This window comes from Mycteria americana, chromosome 18 (assembly GCF_035582795.1).
Source record: "Mycteria americana isolate JAX WOST 10 ecotype Jacksonville Zoo and Gardens chromosome 18, USCA_MyAme_1.0, whole genome shotgun sequence".
Lineage (NCBI taxonomy): Eukaryota > Metazoa > Chordata > Aves > Ciconiiformes > Ciconiidae > Mycteria > Mycteria americana.
Genome location: NC_134382.1, coordinates 5,586,681 through 5,605,784, shown reverse-complemented (window position 1 = coordinate 5,605,784; position 19,104 = coordinate 5,586,681). Strand labels below are relative to the sequence as shown.

The 19,104-nt window shown below is 43.6% G+C and overlaps 1 protein-coding gene across 6 annotated transcripts; it reads left to right on the top strand.

Annotated features, from left to right (window-relative positions):
- The first annotated feature begins 195 nt into the window (after positions 1–195).
- UBIAD1 (UbiA prenyltransferase domain containing 1) lies at positions 196–6,453 on the top strand. Of its 6 annotated transcripts, none has more exons than XR_012778298.1 (4): positions 196–330; positions 612–1,169; positions 2,124–4,326; positions 5,928–6,453. XR_012778298.1 is itself a non-coding variant. In XM_075520276.1 (4 exons), exons 2-4 carry the CDS (start codon positions 647–649, stop codon positions 5,973–5,975), a joined length of 660 nt encoding a protein of 219 aa, XP_075376391.1. In that variant the 5' UTR covers positions 196–330; positions 612–646; the 3' UTR covers positions 5,976–6,453. The 6 variants fall into 6 exon arrangements, 4 of the variants coding, with proteins under 4 accessions (XP_075376391.1, XP_075376390.1, XP_075376389.1 ...); XR_012778297.1 differs by lacking the exon at positions 5,928–6,453 and having other exon boundaries at positions 2,124–2,916; positions 3,924–4,301; XM_075520276.1 differs by having other exon boundaries at positions 2,124–2,212.
- Positions 6,454–19,104: the final 12,651 nt, after the last annotated feature.

Genomic DNA, 19,104 nt, shown 5'->3' with positions numbered 1-19,104 from the left:
AAAAGTCCACGCTAGGCCCACCTTCCGGACGCCGGCTGGCTTCCGCCCTCCCGTAGTGTCTGTGCGCTGTGTGCGCATGCGTGGATGGAGCAGAGCGGTGCTGTGCCGCGCCCTGTGTGCGTCGCTGAAATGTGTCCGGCTGCCCATGACAGGATCAAGGGCAGCCTGGGCGGCGCCCGGCTGTGAGCGCAGTGTTGCCGTCATGGCGCGTATCGCAGTGATGGGGTGTGCTTCAGAGTGACCCCTCACAGCCGCGCGTAACGACGCGCACCGTTTAATGTTTACACCGGGCGCCGGGAGGTGCTGGCGCGTCGCTTGGGCGCCGCTTTGGTACGCGACCCTCCGCGGAACCCCCTGCGGGAGGCCGTGGCGGCGCGGGGGCGGTGAGGAGGGGCGGGAGCGGCCGTTGGGCGCAGGCGCGCGGCAGGCCGGCGGTTGGGGCGCGCGGGGCGCTGGCGGTTGGGGCACGCGGCGGGGCAGGCGCCCGTCAGGCGGGTAAGGGCGGCGCGCGCCTCCCTCAGGCGCTGCCCGCGCGGCCATGGCGGCGGCGCCGCCTCCCCACTGGGCCCCGCGGCGGCGGCCGGGCTAACGGGCGGCCCTTCCCCTTCTAGGTGCTGCTGCTGTGAGGCGGGGCGGTGGGGAGAGCATGGGGCCGGGAGACCTGGCGCAGAAGATCAGCATTAGCGCCGAGAGCCCCCGGGGGAGCGAGAGGAGCGACTCCGGCGCCGCGCTGGCGGGCGCTGAGAGGGTCTCCCCCGGCACCTGGAGGCAGAAGTGTGCGGCCTATGTGCTGGCGCTCAGACCTTGGAGCTTCAGTGCCTCCCTCACCCCCGTGGCCCTCGGCAGCGCTCTGGCGTACCGGGCCGAGGGAGCGCTAGACCCAGGGCTGTTGGTGGGAAGCGCTGTGACCGTCCTGGCTGTGCACGGAGCCGGCAACTTGGTGAATACCTACTACGACTTCTCCAAAGGCATCGATCACAAGAAGAGTGATGACAGGACTTTGGTGGACCAGATTTTGGAGCCTCAGGATGTGGTCCGGTTTGGAGTCTTCCTTTATACCGTGGGCTGTATCTGTGCTGCTGGGCTCTATGCTGTCTCAACGCTCAAGCTGGAGCACCTGGCCCTGATTTACTTTGGAGGACTTTCCAGCTCCTTCCTTTATACTGGAGGTAAGCACTGTATCCCGTTTGCTGTGAATCTGAATGTAATCAATTAGCAGATTAGCAGTGTGAATCTGAATGTAAACAATTAGCAGACTTGTCAAGGGTTTCTAGAAGATGCAAGTGATCTAGCTAGTTAACCGCCACGAAAATATTCGGTGGTATTTCCTGGAGTAGTGGTACATAAACCTGTGTTCTTTGCCCCAATTGTTGTGGGAAGAGGCACACTAAGTTCTTCAATTGGAAAGTGGTGTTGAGGCATTGTTATTTACGTATATGGCTTTAGATGCTCATCAGAACTATTGCTGAAACTTTTCGTGATGTGTATCTTGTATCCCTCAGCAGTATAGCTCACGGCATATGTTCTTTTCCATTGGTGGAATCTGTTACTTTGGAATGTTTTGTTGTTATTCTCTAGATGGAGTTTCATTGTGATTGCAGAACAGTTTGTGTTTGTTCTTAATAAGAGGAGGATACTTTATTGTTTTCCTGTGTTGGGTAGATACAAGCATAATTATTAGGAAAAGAAAAACAAACTCAGTTTCAAACTGTCAAACTTTCAAACAGTTATGTTAGTTTCCTTGAAAGAATCTTGTCAGTTTTGCCTTTGGTTCTGAGCATTATATATGTTTCTTCAGGATCAGGTTCTAGTATGCATGATCATACTAAAGAGTACCTTATTTCTATAGCTTTCTGCAGAAGTAGGTACTTCTAGATGTGAAGATGGGTATTAGAACCTGGCCCTTAGTTTCTGTTACGTTGTTTGACTGGAGAAATTCAGAAGCTGCATTTCCCTTATTATCTCTGGAAAAAAGAGAAAACATGCTTCTCAGCCTTAGCTACATGTGCATTGGTCATTTTACAATATTTCTGTGGGAAGGGCTGATCTGTTATATTACCCATTCTCTTCTGTCATTTGAGTTGTTTGACGATGCTTCATTTTATTCTTGTGTCTTGCCACAGGAATTGGATTTAAATATGTTGCACTTGGAGACGTGGTGATCCTGATCACCTTTGGGCCCCTGGCTGTCATGTTTGCCCATGCTGTGCAGGTTGGTTATCTGTCTGTCTCACCACTGCTCTACGCTGTCCCACTAGCTCTCAGTACCGAGGCCATCCTGCACAGCAACAACACACGAGACATGGAGTCTGACCGGCAGGCGGGTATTGTCACCTTGGCTATCCTCATCGGCCCTGCGTTCTCCTATATTCTCTACACCGTGCTGCTCTTCTTGCCCTACCTGATTTTCTGTGTGCTGGCCACACGCTATACCATCAGCATGGCATTGCCGCTACTCACCATCCCGATGGCATTTTCACTGGAGAGGCAGTTTCGGAGTCAGAGCTTCAACAAAATTCCTCAGCGGACAGCCAAACTCAATCTCCTCTTGGGGCTTTTCTATGTTTTTGGTATTATGCTAGCACCAGCCGGTGCTCTGCCCAAACTCTAACAAGAGCTGTAGAGTCAGGCCTCACAATTCGGTAGTAATGCTGATTAACAGTGGATGATGTGGGTGGATGACCCATTATGGACAGTGGGAAGAATGGACTGTCTTGAGCTGTTGATTGTGACTTTTATAATTTCTGGTCTTGGTTAGCTTGTGCAACAGACTTTTTAAAAGTGATTTGTCCATTCTTCAGAAGGGGTGAACTGTGCAGCTTTGCTTCAGGGGAGCAAGGCAACGTGAGGACAAGGAAACGTTTAAAAAACTTCATCCTTCTGCCACTGAATTCTTTCACTGTCAGCTCAATGAAAGTAAGATTGAGCCTCAAATACAAACTCTCTGTTCCCTTCACAAGCACAGTGATTGCTCTTATGACTCCTTTTCTTACTATGGTCAAGGAGTCCAATGGCTTCTGTGTGGTAAACAAAACACTGCCAAATGTTTAGCATCACAACGATGTAGGTGCTATTACTTCACTCCCTTATGAGCATAGTTCATCTTCATCTGTTGTATGTTTTAATTTTTGTTGGGGTTTTTTTCCTAGCCAAATTTTGAGCTTTTATTTCCAAGCCCCCTGAAATGCACTAGATACTAATTCATTAACTGTTGCTTCTGCTTGGTCCTTATAGACTAGAAATTTCAAAGTTATGTATCTCTGTGGGATGTTGGTGCTAAAATGGAGCACGAATAGCCCACTGCCCAAATTTTAAGCCAAAACCAGTGTATTTATATTCCACTATGAAAGCTGAAGCTGTAAATGCAAATCATGCAACTGAAAAGCCCTCAATGCATAGAAAAACAAGTGGTTTCCATTTTTGCATTTCCTTAGAATTTATTCTCTGAAATGACAGTCTTGGAGTTAAGGGGGAGACAACAGACACAGTGCCAGATTTCTCTGGCTGGATATGGATTAATGGATACATGAGTGGAAGAATAAATTCTTAGTTTAAAAAAAAAAGTTATTTTTCAAGTTGTCACTCTCTGTTTATTTAGAGGCCCGGAGTATTACAGTCAAATGTCAAATAAGACATTTGTCAAATGTCAAATAAGACAAGCCCCAAAAGAAGCCCAGTTGAGCAAAGGAGAAAGATACAGGGTTAGAAAAAAAGAAATCAGGATTATTGCATTGGCTCTGCATAAAAATTGGGACTGGAAGCAGGAAGAAACCATTTTTGTTAACAAGATTTTTCCTAATAGAGTCCAGAGTTTGTGTGACTAAATCACATTTAAATGTTAAGTTAGCTCTGAAGTGAAGTTCCTCACCTCTTTCCTCCCCCCGCCCCTACACCTTACGATGTTGTTTTGTTTTCTCCTGCAGACCTTGCCACTTGACATTCATGTGGCCATTTGGAGAACTGATTGTTTCAGCAATTATGTAGCCGTGTGAAAAACATGCCAAACACAACTGAGAAAAAGTGTGGCTTCCAGTGCAAAGATGAATTTGATCCATACCATGTTACTCAGTGGCAACTGAATTCTCTTCTGTGTTGAAGAAAAAGTATTCCTTTCCTGTATGCAGGGTTTTGGTGAAAAGTTTGTTTACAGGAGTTGTGGAAAGCTGCAGAGGAATTGATACAGGTGTTGAACTGGATGCTGGTGCCTGGAGCACAACCGTGCTTTTGAACCAAGTGGGAGTGTGCTAACCACTATATGAAGGGCTTTTAAACACGAGCAATAAACTAGCAATAAACTAACACGGTGTTATCCTGCATCTGTCATGGGTAAGTTACACCCTTGTGGTGTTCATCTGAAAGTGCTGAGTGTTATGTTAGTGGAAGGTACTGACAGAGTAAAGCTGAGTTGATGGTACAAGATTACATGGTGTAGATAGTTAAGTGACTGTTTTTATGGCTTCCATGTTATCCAGTGTTACCCAGCTGTTGGTCTCCTGCTTTACAGCTGAGCTGTAGTCAGCGGGAAGGATTCTTTGCAGGCGTATTTTATGAGCCACAGTTTCATCTTTTATTAAAATTGGGCAAATGATGTCTCTAATCTGACTAGGCCCAAGACAAGAGGAGATGGACTACAGCAACTGTGTGCTGCTTTCTACAGCAAAATACTTGTTTAGATTAGAAACATGAGGAGAAAATGCAGAAGTTCAGCTCAGTTGCATGGAGGGAGATATCTAGAAGGTTTTGGAAACTGTTTTCAGTGCAGACATACACAACACATTATCGAGTGTTACTTCTTTGTGGACCTACAGAATGAAGAAGAGCCTGGCTCCGAGACCCACTTCACTTTTCTGCAAAGCAAAAGCTTTTCTAGGGATATGGACTGAGCTGGTGAATCGGTTAACCTTGCGACTGGGGATATGTGGGTTTATTGGGTTAATCCCTGCATGGCTTTGTTGCTACCCTTCGTAGCAGCTGTGTGCTTTATTTTATGATAGCTTGTTCTTGTATAGCTATCACTTTAGCAGAATGGATAGTTATCTTTTCCTACTCCTTTTACATAAACTAAAGTACTCGAGCTAAATTCCTCAAAGTATAATTCCTCAAGCTAAATTCCTCAAAGCTAAATTCCTCTAAATTCCTCAAGCTAAATTCCTCAAATACTTGGCTCATATCTTTGATAACTGTAATTGTAACGGTGGAAAGATCTGGTGGAGATCTGGAAAGATCAGGATATGATCATTGGTGGAGTAGTGTGTGTAACTCTAATTGTATCTAGGCTACCCTTTACTAGCAGCGGAGAGCTCCCTGTGTAGGATGTCTGCTTACTGCTGGAAAGGACCAGTGCTTTTTGTTACAGAGATGAAGGAAGAGCTCACTAGTACATGTATATGTTTGTGGAACACTTTTCATGGTGGGGGGGATTCAAAGCATTTTAATAGTAAGAATGAGATGAAAATTTGGTCATTCCTTACTAGCAGATGCTGGTTGCCTCCAATTCCCTGTCTGTGAAAAACAATATCATTCCAGGTTCTTAAGGTTCTTAAGGAATAGTAAATAACACATTCTTCACCATGGCTTTGAGGAAGTCATTTAACTGTGTCTCAGAAAACAGCTAATTTTTGTCTACCTCACAGGGATGCTGAGCTGACATCATTGTCATAGAGAGCTTTGAAAGTAAAAAGTGCTTTATCTCTGTGTGCTTTCTAAAAGCATGTTAGTACTAGAAAACATTTTAGGTATGAACTAACCTAACAGGTGACTTAACCAATGTAAGCAGACCAAAATAATCTCCACATAGGCATTGAGTGGTAAGAGAGGTTCCTTTATTGGTTTGTTTTGTGATGAGGATGCTGGGTCTCTTTCCCTACCCCTCTCCTCCCTGTCCGATGCTCCTTTCCCTGAATATAAATTTTTTAAACTTCTTTCAGGTCTCTCTTGACGAGCTGTGTTGCAATGTGATGAGTCTACACTGGTAGATGAACAGATCTGTAGCCCATCTGTTAGTGTGTCCTAAAGCACCTCCTGGCCTTTCTTCTTATCCAATAAAGTGTCTGAATGTTATTCTGTTAATTATGCTGTGTTTGATTATTTTATATCACTCCACTTGTATTTTTGCACATTTTGCACAAAATACTCCAGTGCATTTTGCACTAGAGCATCTTACTGGAGGGAGGAGGGTCTTTGTTTATAGTATAAGTGCATGAAAGATCATACTTTTTTTTGTGTAAGAGTCCTTTTATGAATCACATAGTTCTGTCCTTCCGTATCATCGGATAAGAAGTTCAGTAGCAGTGATCATCTCATACTAATGGCAGACTTCAGAGTAGTTTCGGTGTTTTCATCAATGAGCAGAATTTTCTTTGATGCCATTTTTTGTGCTATGTACAGTTCAGCATTTGTATGGAGGTTTCAGCTGAACTTTTAATCTTCTTAATAAAGATGAACTTTTTCATCCTTGCCTGTGTGGTCTGCCATTCTTGCAATGCCATGGTCTCTGCTCCTGACTTGTAACAATTTTATTTGCTCCATAGGACTGTGACAGCATAACGCCTCCCCTCTGTGTGTCATAAATGATCCCTAAAGCATGATTTGAAATTTTCCTGTCTTGGCCACTGGTGCAGTCTACTATACAACTGCATGTACAATTAGCTTAAGGAGACTAAGAAGTCTTACTGTCTTACGTGCTTTGTGGCTCTCTTTTTTATGTATGTGGTTAAAGTGGTTTGAACAGCCTAGAGAAACCTCTTGGCTGTGCCACCTCTATTGTCTGCAATGCACATAGCTGAAAACAGATATGAAGACGACTTGTGTGAGGGATTTGTGAAACATGATTTCAGTTTTTGCTTCTAGTTTAAAATCCATCTGAATAGGAGAGAATGAAAGAAGTTCCTGCAGTAAAGTTTAGTGACTATAAACCATTGTGGAGCCAATGCTTTTACCTGCAACACTATCTTACTATCATTGTCTGCTTTGAAGTGATTTCCTGTTTGGGTTTGCAGGACGTTCTATGACGCTAAGACAGCTAGGCCTGGGAAATATTTTTCAGCCTTTCTGAGGTGCAGAGTGGGCCCCAAGGTCATAGCATTTGGAGATAATTTTAGAGGATAAAATGCAGAATAGCATGGCATCCAGGTACATGTGGGCTGTACTCAAGAATCCTCCCAAATAAATTTGATAAAGCTCTTTTTCTGAATCTGCAGAAACCAGTCCGCTGAGTATCCTTTAGCAAGACAGCATGTTGGCTGTTTTGTTACTACTGTAATTGTGCTGCACTTGCTCTTAAAACACACTCTAATGCTTTGTCCTGGTAGCAGGCAGAGTCTATTAGTAGTCAGCTTAAACTCATTTTAAAGAAACTGGACTTCTAATAGAAAATGTTTAGAGATTTGAAATTCATGCAACATTGAAAACCTTTTTGTTCAGTGCCTGTCTAGGTGGAGGCTGTAATTCTGGTTGTCTGCAGATGGTGGCATTGCTCTTCCATCACTGCTGCGAGCACCCTGTATTACCTGTGCCCTAGGCTGAGAGATCCTCTGCCAGGCAGACAAGAAGGCCCACTGCAGAGCGCTAGGATCGTCCTGATACCTTTGACCTTGTTCCACAGTCTAAAAAAGCCTGATTCCCCGTGAGAGAAGTGGTGGACCTGGTGATTCTGGTGTTGCTGCTCCTCTGCTTTTCTAAGAGGTTGATCCAGAATCCTAGGTCCACTTTTTATTGAGTGGCAAAATGTTTTATGCAGCAGACTGTATTGTTATTGGAGGAGGAAGGAGAGGTGTCCCTCCTGCATTTATGGTTTTAAGGGGTTACACAGGCTCAGGTCACTGCATTGGTCAGCACTTACATCTTATTTGGGAGATTTTTTTACGGCCATGACAGCTAGGCGGGGGTTTTGTTTTGTTTATTTTTTCTCTCCTCTACAGCCAGCGGATCAAAATCTTCAGGACAATGGAGAAAGGGGACTTTCCAAATATGTACTTAAAACGACCTAATTTTTTATCTCTACAGGAATTCATGTTACCTGTGTTTGCAAGATTTTTTAGTGTTTGTCTGGTTGTACCTCATTGGGTCTCCTCTGGTGTAAGGAAACTTGGAAGGTAAATGGCTGCAGATTAATTTCTAATGTGCAGATTATGTCTTGACAGATGCTTCTAGCCCAGGCAGGTAATGGGAGAAACAGGCATTTGAAGAAAGCCAGTCAGCTCTATCATACATTTTTAAAGCCTTTGCTGATGGCTTAATAAGCTTATTCTGGTCAGATGCTGAGGGATGAGCTTTCAAAAGAGTGTGGGCAAGCTGTGCATCTTGGGTAGTACACTCATGTGGGGAAAAATGCAGTGTCTGCACACTCTGAGATGTACTTCTGTTCAGTCAATTGCTTTTAACACATCTTGAATCGCTGTTGGAAAATCTTAATACTTTTATAGTGGTTTTAGGAGCTTGGACTATATTCTCCCCGTTTCTTGGGTGAGTAGAATGAGTCACTGCTGCTTAATCAAGGTCATGCTCCTCCTTGGAGAGTACATAAGAGTTCTCCTTTCCAGTCTGGTACCTTAATAACTAGGCTTTTCCCCTCACATATTGGTTTGTCTTTTAGGTCACTGGTACATTATTTTTATGTGAATCACCTTTGGTTGCTTCATACTTGGAGTTTTGCACCTGCTGAATTACATATTTAGGTAATGAAATGCTGCTCTGGCTTTTTAAAGCTATTTTTCATTTTAAGGTGGAGCTAAATATCTAGCCAAGTTAAAATCTATAGCTCCCAGAATGGCTAAAAAAATTGTAAGTTTTAATAAAACTCAGCACGGCTGGGTTATTGCAGCTGTATGTCTAAAGGAAAGAGGCCCAGCACTGGGTAGAATAATGCCCATGCTTTACTGTCTGAAATAAGGTTTTTACTCTTTCTGTGTAACTCAGAGTGAGACCCAAAATGAACATGTTTATCAAGTTTTCTTTTACACATTCTTCTGATGATAACTCCTAATATTCAGTGCTTATGCTTTCTATATAGTTGCCTTTCCATATAGGTAGATCACAGGAAAGCCCATGTTCTAATCCAGATGTTTCAGGAGACACACGGATTTGTCTGAATGAGAAATACTTGAAGGACATAGTTCAGCATTCCTTTGGGGTCAGCTGAGAAAGTGCGACTTGCTTCAACATTCAAGTCTCACTGATCTACAGGCACAGTGGGTTACTGACCAAGTCTGTGTGTTCCCTTGGAAAGAAACCTATGCTTGAGCATCTGTCCCAGACTTCGTGTGTGCGCTGTCTTGCAGGAGAAGTTCACACATGGGAGTTCACAACCTCTGCACATGAAGGCCCAAATGTTTTTTAAAAACAGAACAAATCCAAACAAAACTATAACCCCTGACTGTCCTCTGCTGACTTCTCATCAGGCTGCCAAGGCCAGAGTGGTTTGAAGAACAAAAAATCTATGGCACCATTGTGCTGGTTTCTCATGAAAACAACAAGGAGGAGAATCTGCTCATTAATCAGATGGCTCTGTCAATAATGAATCAAGATGAACGTGCTGGCTGAGAGATGTGTCATATAGGCAGTTTGTCAGGGAGCAAGGAAAGCAGTGAGAACCTTGCTAAAACACAGGGTCTGGCATGCTGCTCTAAGAGCTTGACAGTGATGAGAGCTCAGCAACAGAAGAGGTTAGGGTCTGCCTCCTACAGTCTAACTCTTGGCTGGCACCTTTCAGATGTCTTGTCCTAGCCTAGACTAGTACTGGGGAACTCTGCTGTTCTCGCAGTGATTTTAGGTGCTAATTGAGGTGGGAGATCCTGGCATCTGCTCTTTGTTCTAGTGCTAGATCTAGTGCTAGATTAGGCCAGTTTGTTAACTGGGAAATGCTGAATAGCTCAGCAATTTTAACAAAAGCTAGAGTCGTCTTTCCTCCTCTTCTTTTAGGATAGAATGGAAAGTTCTTTTAGGCAGTAGTTCTATTTGTGTTGGAAACAGTGCCTTGTCACTGATTTAGCACAAAGAATAAAGATGATGCATATTTTTAGGTGTCCCAGTAAGCCAAAAAGAAGGCCTGCTCCCTGAATCGGCTGACTTACTAGTGGTAAAGGAATAAACTGAATGCTTGCTCCATATAAGGGGCAAATTCAGGCAATTTGCATCTCATGCAGTGTTTACAAATAGGGCTGTGAAACATCATCACACTGTGGGAAATAAGCAGTTTCTCAGACTTTGACCTAATGAAAAGAGGGTCTAATAAACTGTCTTCCCAGTTTTGTTAGCCGTTGTCGCAAGGGTTAATGAAATTACTTCAGATAGATTATAAATTACTTCTTGTATGGTGTAAGGCCACTGTATGCCACAGTTGAGTCATATTTTAACCTGTGGGGGATAGCTCTACTCCTGTATAAACCTTAGCTCTGGTCAATATAAATAAAGGAGAGGCTGAGAATAACATGCTAGAGATTCATGTACTTTTTTGTGTGTGTATTCTAGAGCTCAATAAAGCCTTAAATGTATACTTGGTGCTGTGCCATACCATTCTTCATCTGGTCTTTCTTCTTCCTTAAATTGGTTCTTAAGTAGAAGTTAATTAGCCACCCAGAAACACAAAGCTTCCTCCCCAGTGATGTGCTGTAGGCTTTCTATAAAGTTCCTTTCTGCATTAATCCCCTGCAGTATCCCTGCTTCTTCAAACCTTTGCAGTTGAGGTTTCCAGGAAAAGGTGGAACAACATTTTCACATGGATGCAGAGAGGAGGATTAAGGGGAAAGATGAAGAAGGGAGTTGGAGAGGGCAGTTATGTATTAATGAACTTCAGAAGCTGAAATCCTGTCTGTCTTTATGCCAAAAGATTTTTCTTTTTTTCCCCACTACCTCACAAAGCAGGAATCACATACTGTTCTGTGAGCAGTAGTGGGTCAGCATGGCACACAGAGCTTCCCTGCCTCTGTCCTCCTTTCAGCAGTGATAGCCTGCATTCTAAAATCCATGTCCCAAATTACCTACTTTTCAAGGTTGTTGGATCCTAGGGTTCTAACTTGTTCAAATGCAAGAGAAAGGATGAGCCAGGGAACCTGAACCTAAACTATTCCAGGTTTTTAGTGGTTCTGTCAGTATCCCTGCACAAGAAGTGGATACACAGAAATTCAGGTGTTCTAGAGAAAAAAAAAATCTCTCTTATATGTAGGGAATTTATATAGTGCTGCTTCATCCAGAGTTACTCAGCATATTCACAAGCATGATGATGTGACTCTTATGACTGAAGAGCCTGGGATTTGGAGAAGGGAGGTGACTTGCTCCAGTGTGTGAACTCTGCATGTGCCTTCTGAGATTACAGGCCCTATATATTTGTCTGCTGGCCTATTCCTTGTCTTCTGCAGAACTATATTCTGGGAAACCATTAAACAGGAAATTGGTCTGGTCCCAGTGTGTGTGTGTGTGTGTGTGTAGGAGTCTCCAGTTTTGAACAATGTTCATGTCGAGAAATGGCCAAGTCCTAAATTCCTCTGTCCCATTCTGCAGCCTCTGATCAGTAGATACACGAGATATACCTATCGACAGAAGAGTACTGGGCTGAAGGCAGCAGCACCAAGGTGTTTCTGCTTTCTATGAGTCAGGAGGGGTTGAATGCATGTACATACATGAAAGTGATGCACATTCCCATTGAGAGTTAACTCATCTCCAGATGGTGAAGAAACGCATCTAAGTAATTTAGAGGCCCTGAATGTCTCCTGAGGATTGAGACATAAAAAGAAGAATATCAATCTCTCTAGCAAGCTAACTCACAGAAGAAAAAAAAATTATTGTTTTCTAGAGATCTGTATGCTTTTTTGTGTGGGAGAGAATGTGTTTCATTCTGACTTGTGTAAAAAGCATCTTATGGTGGAAAAGTTAAAGGGAAGAAATGTTTGCAGCATTTACTTCAGCAAGGCTTTGTACTTTCTAGGGAAAACTGAATTTGCTGCAGATTCTTTCTCTTACACTTAAAACCTGGCCATCCTAGTCACCACTCTCCTGCTAACAGTTTTTTGGGGAAAAACTGAAATTCTGTGAGGCTCTGTCTGTGTATGGGGAAGGGACAAGGAATAGTTTGAGTCCCAGGGAGGTAGCGAGGTAGAAATGTCTATCCTGCAAGGGGAACAGTGGAAATAGACTATTCAATTTTCATCTGCTAAATAAGAGCTTTAACAGTAAAATTGACCCAAATGTCAGGCTATGGTGGTGCATATAGAAATGTTGCATTTGGAACTTGTGTAGCTTTGAACAGTTTGGCTGAAATAGTAGCATAAAGCACCCTGGGGATGGGGCTGATGCTGATGGAAAGGGCCACCATCAAATGGTGCCAGTCCAGGTGTGAATGTCAGAAACTGGCTCCTGTGACAGGAGGGCTGTTCACCATACTAGCACAGGCATTTGTAAAATGTCAATGGCCAAACACAGTCTGTGCCCCATTTTTTGTCCTTGATGTGAAACAGCTGTCCAAAGAGACTATGGTGTTCCAGCAGGCACTGCTTCCCCTTTACTGGGGTGACAGCCCACTTGGACAGGAAAGGACATTTGAGTCCCGGGAGCTTTGAACTCTGCATGTGATACCTGTCTGTAAAAGATGCAGACAGCTGCATTATTTTGTGTCCTTGTGGTAGTAAATCAGTCCGGGGTCCTCGATCAGCTCAGGGACCAGCTAGAGGAGGAGTCATTTACAATAACAAAGCTGATGTGGGTGGGCACAGAAGTAAAGGCATAAAGATGAAGGCAGTGCCTGGTGGAAGTCCAAGGGTCTTATAATGGATTTCCGGAGCCCATTCCTGGCTGCAGTTTGACCGGTGGCAGCTGAATCAGAGATGGAAATGAAATAGTTTCATCATCAAGTCCTTACACTTCAATTTGCTATAAATTGTTCCAGTCACTGCCAAGTGACTGACAGTAAAGAGAGTCCCCTGGCTTGTTGCCTAGCCCATGAATATAATTTCAATCAGTGCTCACTGTAGACACCCTGGATGGGCAGAATAGCATGTATACATGGTTGCAAGGGAGGACTGAAGTGAACTGGAAGAGCTGTATATGGGGAACCAAGACTGGAAATAGAATAGGGCTGAGAGGATCTGGCAGAGCTTAGCATAGTCTTAGACCTGGAAGAGCTTTCTAGCACTTGCTGGGATGTGTAGGAGTCCTTCTGGTCATGAGGCAGCTGGCTAGCAGCTATCCGCTGTGCTCAGCCCCTCTCCTTGATGCCCTGTTAGCTCACTGCATCACCTAATGTTAGTCCCTGTGCTTTGTCCTGGAGCAGGGCTCTGCGGCTGATGCTGCAGCTTAACTTATTGCCTCACCAACTGGGATTCTGTGCTTGCTAGAGTTCAAGGTTGGGCTATAAAAATCTCTTCCAGTCTGAAATGTGCCATAAAACTAGTTACACACGAATGGATGTATTTACCAGGCTGCAGGGGGAAATGAGCTCAGCCATTGATAAAGGAGAAAGTCTTGGTTTCTGACAGATTTTTTTGTTTGTTTTATTTTCAGTATAACCTTAAAAAGTCTCCATATTTTTCGCATGCAGGCTGTTAGCACACTTATTAGAAATTCTTTTTAACTAATGTAGTACGCACCTTTGTGGTCTGCAGTGAATTGGAAAAAAAACCAGCAAAATGTCATCCATGAGACAGCACTGGTCTGTGAGAGGATTCAGACAAGATCCCTGGCTGCTCAGAATGTGTAGTTAACAACTTGCAAAATCATCTGTGTACAATAAGCCTTGCCCATATTAACAAACCACTGGGTTTGATTTGTTTCCAGGAACCACGAATGTTGAATTTTTTTTTTGCAATGCTCCTTGTGCTGCCGCAACCACTTTAGGTACCTGGAAAGTGACATAATTTTGTATGATTGTCCATAATCTTTATTCCTCTTTTGACACCAGTCTTTGGTGTCAGTATGTTCCTTGAGGAAATGAGCAGTTCCTTGAGGATGCTTTCTTTTCCAGGGATACATTCCTTTCTCCTTATTCATTGGTAGAGTTCTTGCATGAAACATTCAGTGGTTGTTGATAGCAGTAATAGTACTAAGAAGACACCAGATATAATCTGGACTATGAGCATCATTAGCTTCTGTGAAGTGATCCTTACACACCATTGCTGATTTTGGCTCCTAATTTTTTCTTTTTTTAGGACTAGATTTAAGCCCATCAATGTTTTCTGTTGATTTCCTGCAGAGATGGGGATAGTGTGTTTGACTTGCTCTCTGTGTTTTCTTCTGCATTTGCGAAAATGTTTTACAAGAACTAGCTTGGTTCCACCATATTCACAAGCTCCTCTGTGCTGCAGCCAAACACTTCACAGTTCTTGAGAGATTATTTTGTGATTTAGTATGGGTTCTCTATAAAGAATAGAACACCTCCCCATCCCCCATGCTTTTCTGCTAATGCTATTGGCTTTCAGTGCCATAACCTTGAAAAAAGCTGACAACACAGCAGCAATACTACCTAGACAACTTATCTTCTGAGCACTTCACGGTGGGCTGCCAGATCTGGGCTGGAGAGGTATTTATCTGGCTCTGTTTAGACAGGAGCAGGCTCTTGCATACAAGCTAGCCAGCCAGCACCCTTTAGAGAATGCACTTTATCATCCTTTGTGTTTGTGGACATTGTGAGCTGTTGTTTTACAGCAGCTGGGAGAAAGTTGTATCCCACTCTCTGTTCCAGTGAGAAACAGAGGATAGAAACTGATCTATCAGAGCCTGACTTCCCTGTATCTGCAACATCTGTATTTTTTCCCTGGTGTGATGATTTGCAAATTGTTACCTGTCTCTTGCAGGCAATGCCAGAGCCTGCACTGGATCATGTGAGAAAAGACTAATTGAGTACCTTCTCTCCCAGCAGAGTAAACCGAGATCATAACCTTTCAGGGATTAGGAATCCAATTATCTGGAGAAACAGCCACCAGATTGAAATATCCCTTCTAACCTCTTATTGCTTAGTATTCCAAACCTGTACCATCTCTCTGTACTGGAAGTTTCAGAAGTCACCTAATAAAAAGATTAGAATTACCCTTAAATAGCTTCCATAAAGATTATTATCTAGTGATAATTCCGTATCTGAGCCTGTCTTGAGTACTTTCTGGATCCAGATGAGCCAAAGAGAGCTGGTGGCTTTAAAAGACTACACTTATTTACAGGCCCTCTAGGGTGAGGCAGAGAGCTTGTGGGACTAACTGTGCACTTCAGATGCCTAGGAGGAGACCTTCCTAGGTCTTTCCTCCCCACTATTTCATGTTTGATTGATTTATGGAACTCACCACTGCATGACAGGACTGAGAACTATCTACAAGAACAAAACTGAAGACAGGGTTGCAGATGCCGATAAAAAGCAGCTGCTTCATTATATTGATGTTAGCGAGCATCTGAATAAGCACTTGCCTCACAAGGTTTAAAATTATTATTGGGTCAAGAAGAGGTTTGCCTCCACAGTTTAGCACGACAAAAGCATTCAGCACTCATCATTATCAACCTGTAATACCCAGAGTGAACATCTCTTTCTGCAACGGATGAGAAAGGTGATTTTGGTCTATGAATCCCCTTCTGACTGCATATGCCAGAAGAACAGATGCCCTCAGTAAGGGGGACTCAGAACTATTTATTGTCTACAGCATTGTACTTGTTTCTCTTCACAGAAGAAGTGTGTGGCTCTCTGGGTTTCCTGTTTCTTGGGTGACCTACAGATAGATGAATGGGTAGATTTACACAGTGTATAGTCCAGTGGAGCTGTATGATATGGAACAAGCAAGAGAATACTTGAGAGATTGAGGATACAGGTAAGGGAATGAGAATGTAAGATGTCATCCAAAAGAGTCTCCGTTTTATACAGAGGCCCCGTGAGGATTGTATGGACTGAAAGCACATCTGTTTCATAACAGAGGGCTTGCATTTGCCAGACTGCTCTTTAAGTATCTACCTTACCTGTAGATTTCTGCAGAAAATTCTGCATGAGCCAGACTTCCACTCCTGGTCCAAGAGATGGTAATGAAGGAGATCAGGAAAGCTCAAGAGTGCAAAATTCCAGCGTACCATGGGAGTGTTTCCTTCTACTTGTTTGGTCTGACAGTGGGACAGACATGTTGGGAACCACAGGAACAGAAGAACTGTGAGACACTGAGATTATTCCCTTCAGCACTGCTGCTTGTGATTCCTCTCCATTTGCAGCCTTACAGAACTTGTTCTAGAGCTGAAGAGAATTTTATGCTGTATTTACTGCTTTTTCATTTTGTCCTTACACATTTTTTCCCAGGTTTTCCCTTTCTTCTCTTAACCTGTTGAGTCAAATAATGCATGCCTTTCCCCTTGCTGAGGGACTGAAGGGCAACACTCCCACTGCAGTCAGTAGAGACAAGTGGCAAAGACAGAAGCATTTCAGGGGGACTAATGGGGAGAATTCGGGTTGAATTGTGGAGGTCCCTTGCAAACACTCTACAGCTTCTATTAATTTCAAATGGAGCACCTCCAGGAAACAAACACCCTATAAATTGTTGTTTTCTTTAAGTTTTTAGAGCACAACACAGAGGTGTGCATTTATTTTGTTTGCAAGACAGAAAATATTAGCGCAACAGGCAGTGTACAACAGGCTGTTCCTTAACCTGCCCACTGCTTGTTCTCTGTAGGATAGTGGTACATAGTGGGAAGTTTCCCACCAAAGGAGTACGTACACAGTTTGTTCTTGTCTGGGTTTTGAGCACAGAGGTTGCTATGGCCATTGTTTTTTATTAGTTTAATATATGTTGAAGTCTACAAATAAATGCTGGGACCCAGGTGGAACAGATGAGATGTGACTAAGTTCTTGGATGATTGATAATGAGCAGGGACTGGAAAATCAATTGTGTTAATTCCTGGCTTGTCACTGGGATGGAGAATTAATGAGAAAATCCGTCTAACTTAATGGTATTTACACATTTTACAGACTGTGATAAAATTGTCTTCAGGCGCTGCTTGGCATCACAATTGTGGGATTATTGTAGATCCAGAGGCAGGAACAGAAATCCACAAACACAAAAACTCCCTTCACAAACAGCAAACAAGTGATGACACAGACCAGCTAGGAGGGCTGAACAGAAAACAGACAGGCATCATGTTTTGCTTTTTGCACTGTACGCTTAGGAACTTATTGTAGGGGCTGTGACATTGGTGTGTGATGATTCATATTTTGTGTGGTGCTGTGCTTGTGACAAACACTATGCCCCGTGGGAATCCTTCCCTCCAGGGGTCTTAGAGCACTTTGTAGACAGCAGGGAAGCTGCTCATCTCACAGTGCAGTGGATTCTAGGTAGCTGTTTAAAACATTTGAAAGACTTGAACCCCCATCTTCCTCTGAGTTAAGGAGTGGTCTGCAGTTATGGTTGCTGAGCATGAAGAGTTTGTGCCAGACCAGCAGTAGTATTATGGCTCTGAGGGTGAACCAGTGATGCTAGCTTCCCTACACCGACCTGCCAAAAAAGTCAGGTAGGAAAGCAGCAGATGGCCGTCAGACTCCTGCAGAAATTTGTGAAGCTGTCAGTAACTCCTCTGCAGACCCGAGCACACATCTACCTGCTTGAATGAGTGGGGAACACTGGTCTTGATCATGACTGACAGAAAAGCGAATCCATCTCCCCAAATGCCTCCTGTGTGCCAGGAGTTAATCCAGCTGAGACAGCATCAGTATAATTGATGTATATTACTGAGTAAGTCATCCATAAACCTTGTGTACTCAGAACACCTGCATCCTTCTTGCTTTTCTTGTCAACCTCCCTCTCCTTGCTGTTGTACTTCATATGCCCTCCCATCCTCCAATCTACATTGAAGTATGCTGAGTGCTTAAAATCCCAGCCACTCCCAGGGCTGTCGGGAATAAAGGGAGATGCTATATAGAGAATGACACTAAATTTGTTTAGTGTTTTCTCTCTAAAGATTTGGTGCAGGTTCTTTCCATCTCAATGTGTCAAGGTCTTAGTTGTGTTGGAAAGTTTTGGAAGAGGATGATTAAAAGTTTCCCCTTCTGCAGACAACTTTCGCCCCGGGCAGACAACTACAGGGATGAGAGTCAGAGGAACAGGCCAGACCTCAAATGCCCCCAGAGCTGAACCCTGCTGGTTCTTGAGCTGCCTAGGTAGCCTCTATATAGCTGCCTCTTATAGCCTAGAGGTCCCAATTTGCAAATCTAAATATTTTGGGAGAATTCCTACAGGGCAAGTCCTGGTTATCTCCTCTAGGTTGTGTTATCCTCAGGTTTTCTACATGGGTCCTTAAACTTTCAGTGCCTTCCTTTGCATTAGCCAGATCCTATTGCTAGCAAGAGATGTAAGGAGCATCTTTCTGCTACAGTCTACTTAACAAGAAAGGGACCCAGGTTCTTCACAGTTTCCAGACTGCTCTAGCAGAGATTTGCAGGTTCTTTATTTGCAGGCTTTGAAATTACAGCTGGGTTGGATGCACTATGAGACTTGTCTGACAGTGGTTGTTTCAGAGACCACATGCTAGAGGTTTCCAATATGCTGATGGGCAATGAGCAGAGACAGGCTTTCCAAAGCTTTACTGTGCATAATCTGCTATGAAGGAAGAAAATAACATCCAGAATGAAACAATGTGGGACACATCTTTTTGAGATACAAAGGGGGTGATCTTTGTCAAGGTTCAGATTTAACTAAATTTTTTCACAGGTGCTCAGTAAAATCCTAGACTCAGGCAGAGACAAGGATTGTCTATGCTATGTCTATGTTTAAATGACGGAAAGGAAGTACCACGGTGCCATGAAGAAAAGCAGCTGAGAGCTCCCAAATTTGATCTCTGTCTCATGCGTAGGTGTATTTCTCTCTGTGTGTTGCCTAACTGGGAGGAATCAATAACACTGTAAAAACAGGATTTCTAGAGTGTGACTGTGTTACGTCTGGCAAGAGATGTGAACTTCAGTTCTTCCAGCTCTTAAAACATCCAGGAGAATCTCTCTTAAATGCTTGTATAAATGCACTTGTAATACATGGGTTGACTAGTTCTGATTCTCTCCAGTGGAGGATAACGGCTTGCCTGCTGCTTCCCAGCTTTACTACACATCTCCACTTAGCCAGAGGGGAAATTTAGGAGCAGTGTGCTGAAGCAGCCTGCTTGAGGCCGCAC

Coding starts and splice junctions, on each gene's coding strand:
- UBIAD1 (XM_075520274.1), top strand. CDS start 647: ATGGGGCCGGGAGACCTGGCGCAGAAGATCAGCATTAGCGCCGAGAGC. Junction 1,170..2,123: donor CTCCTTCCTTTATACTGGAG/GTAAGCACTGTA, acceptor GTCTTGCCACAG/GAATTGGATTTAAATATGTT.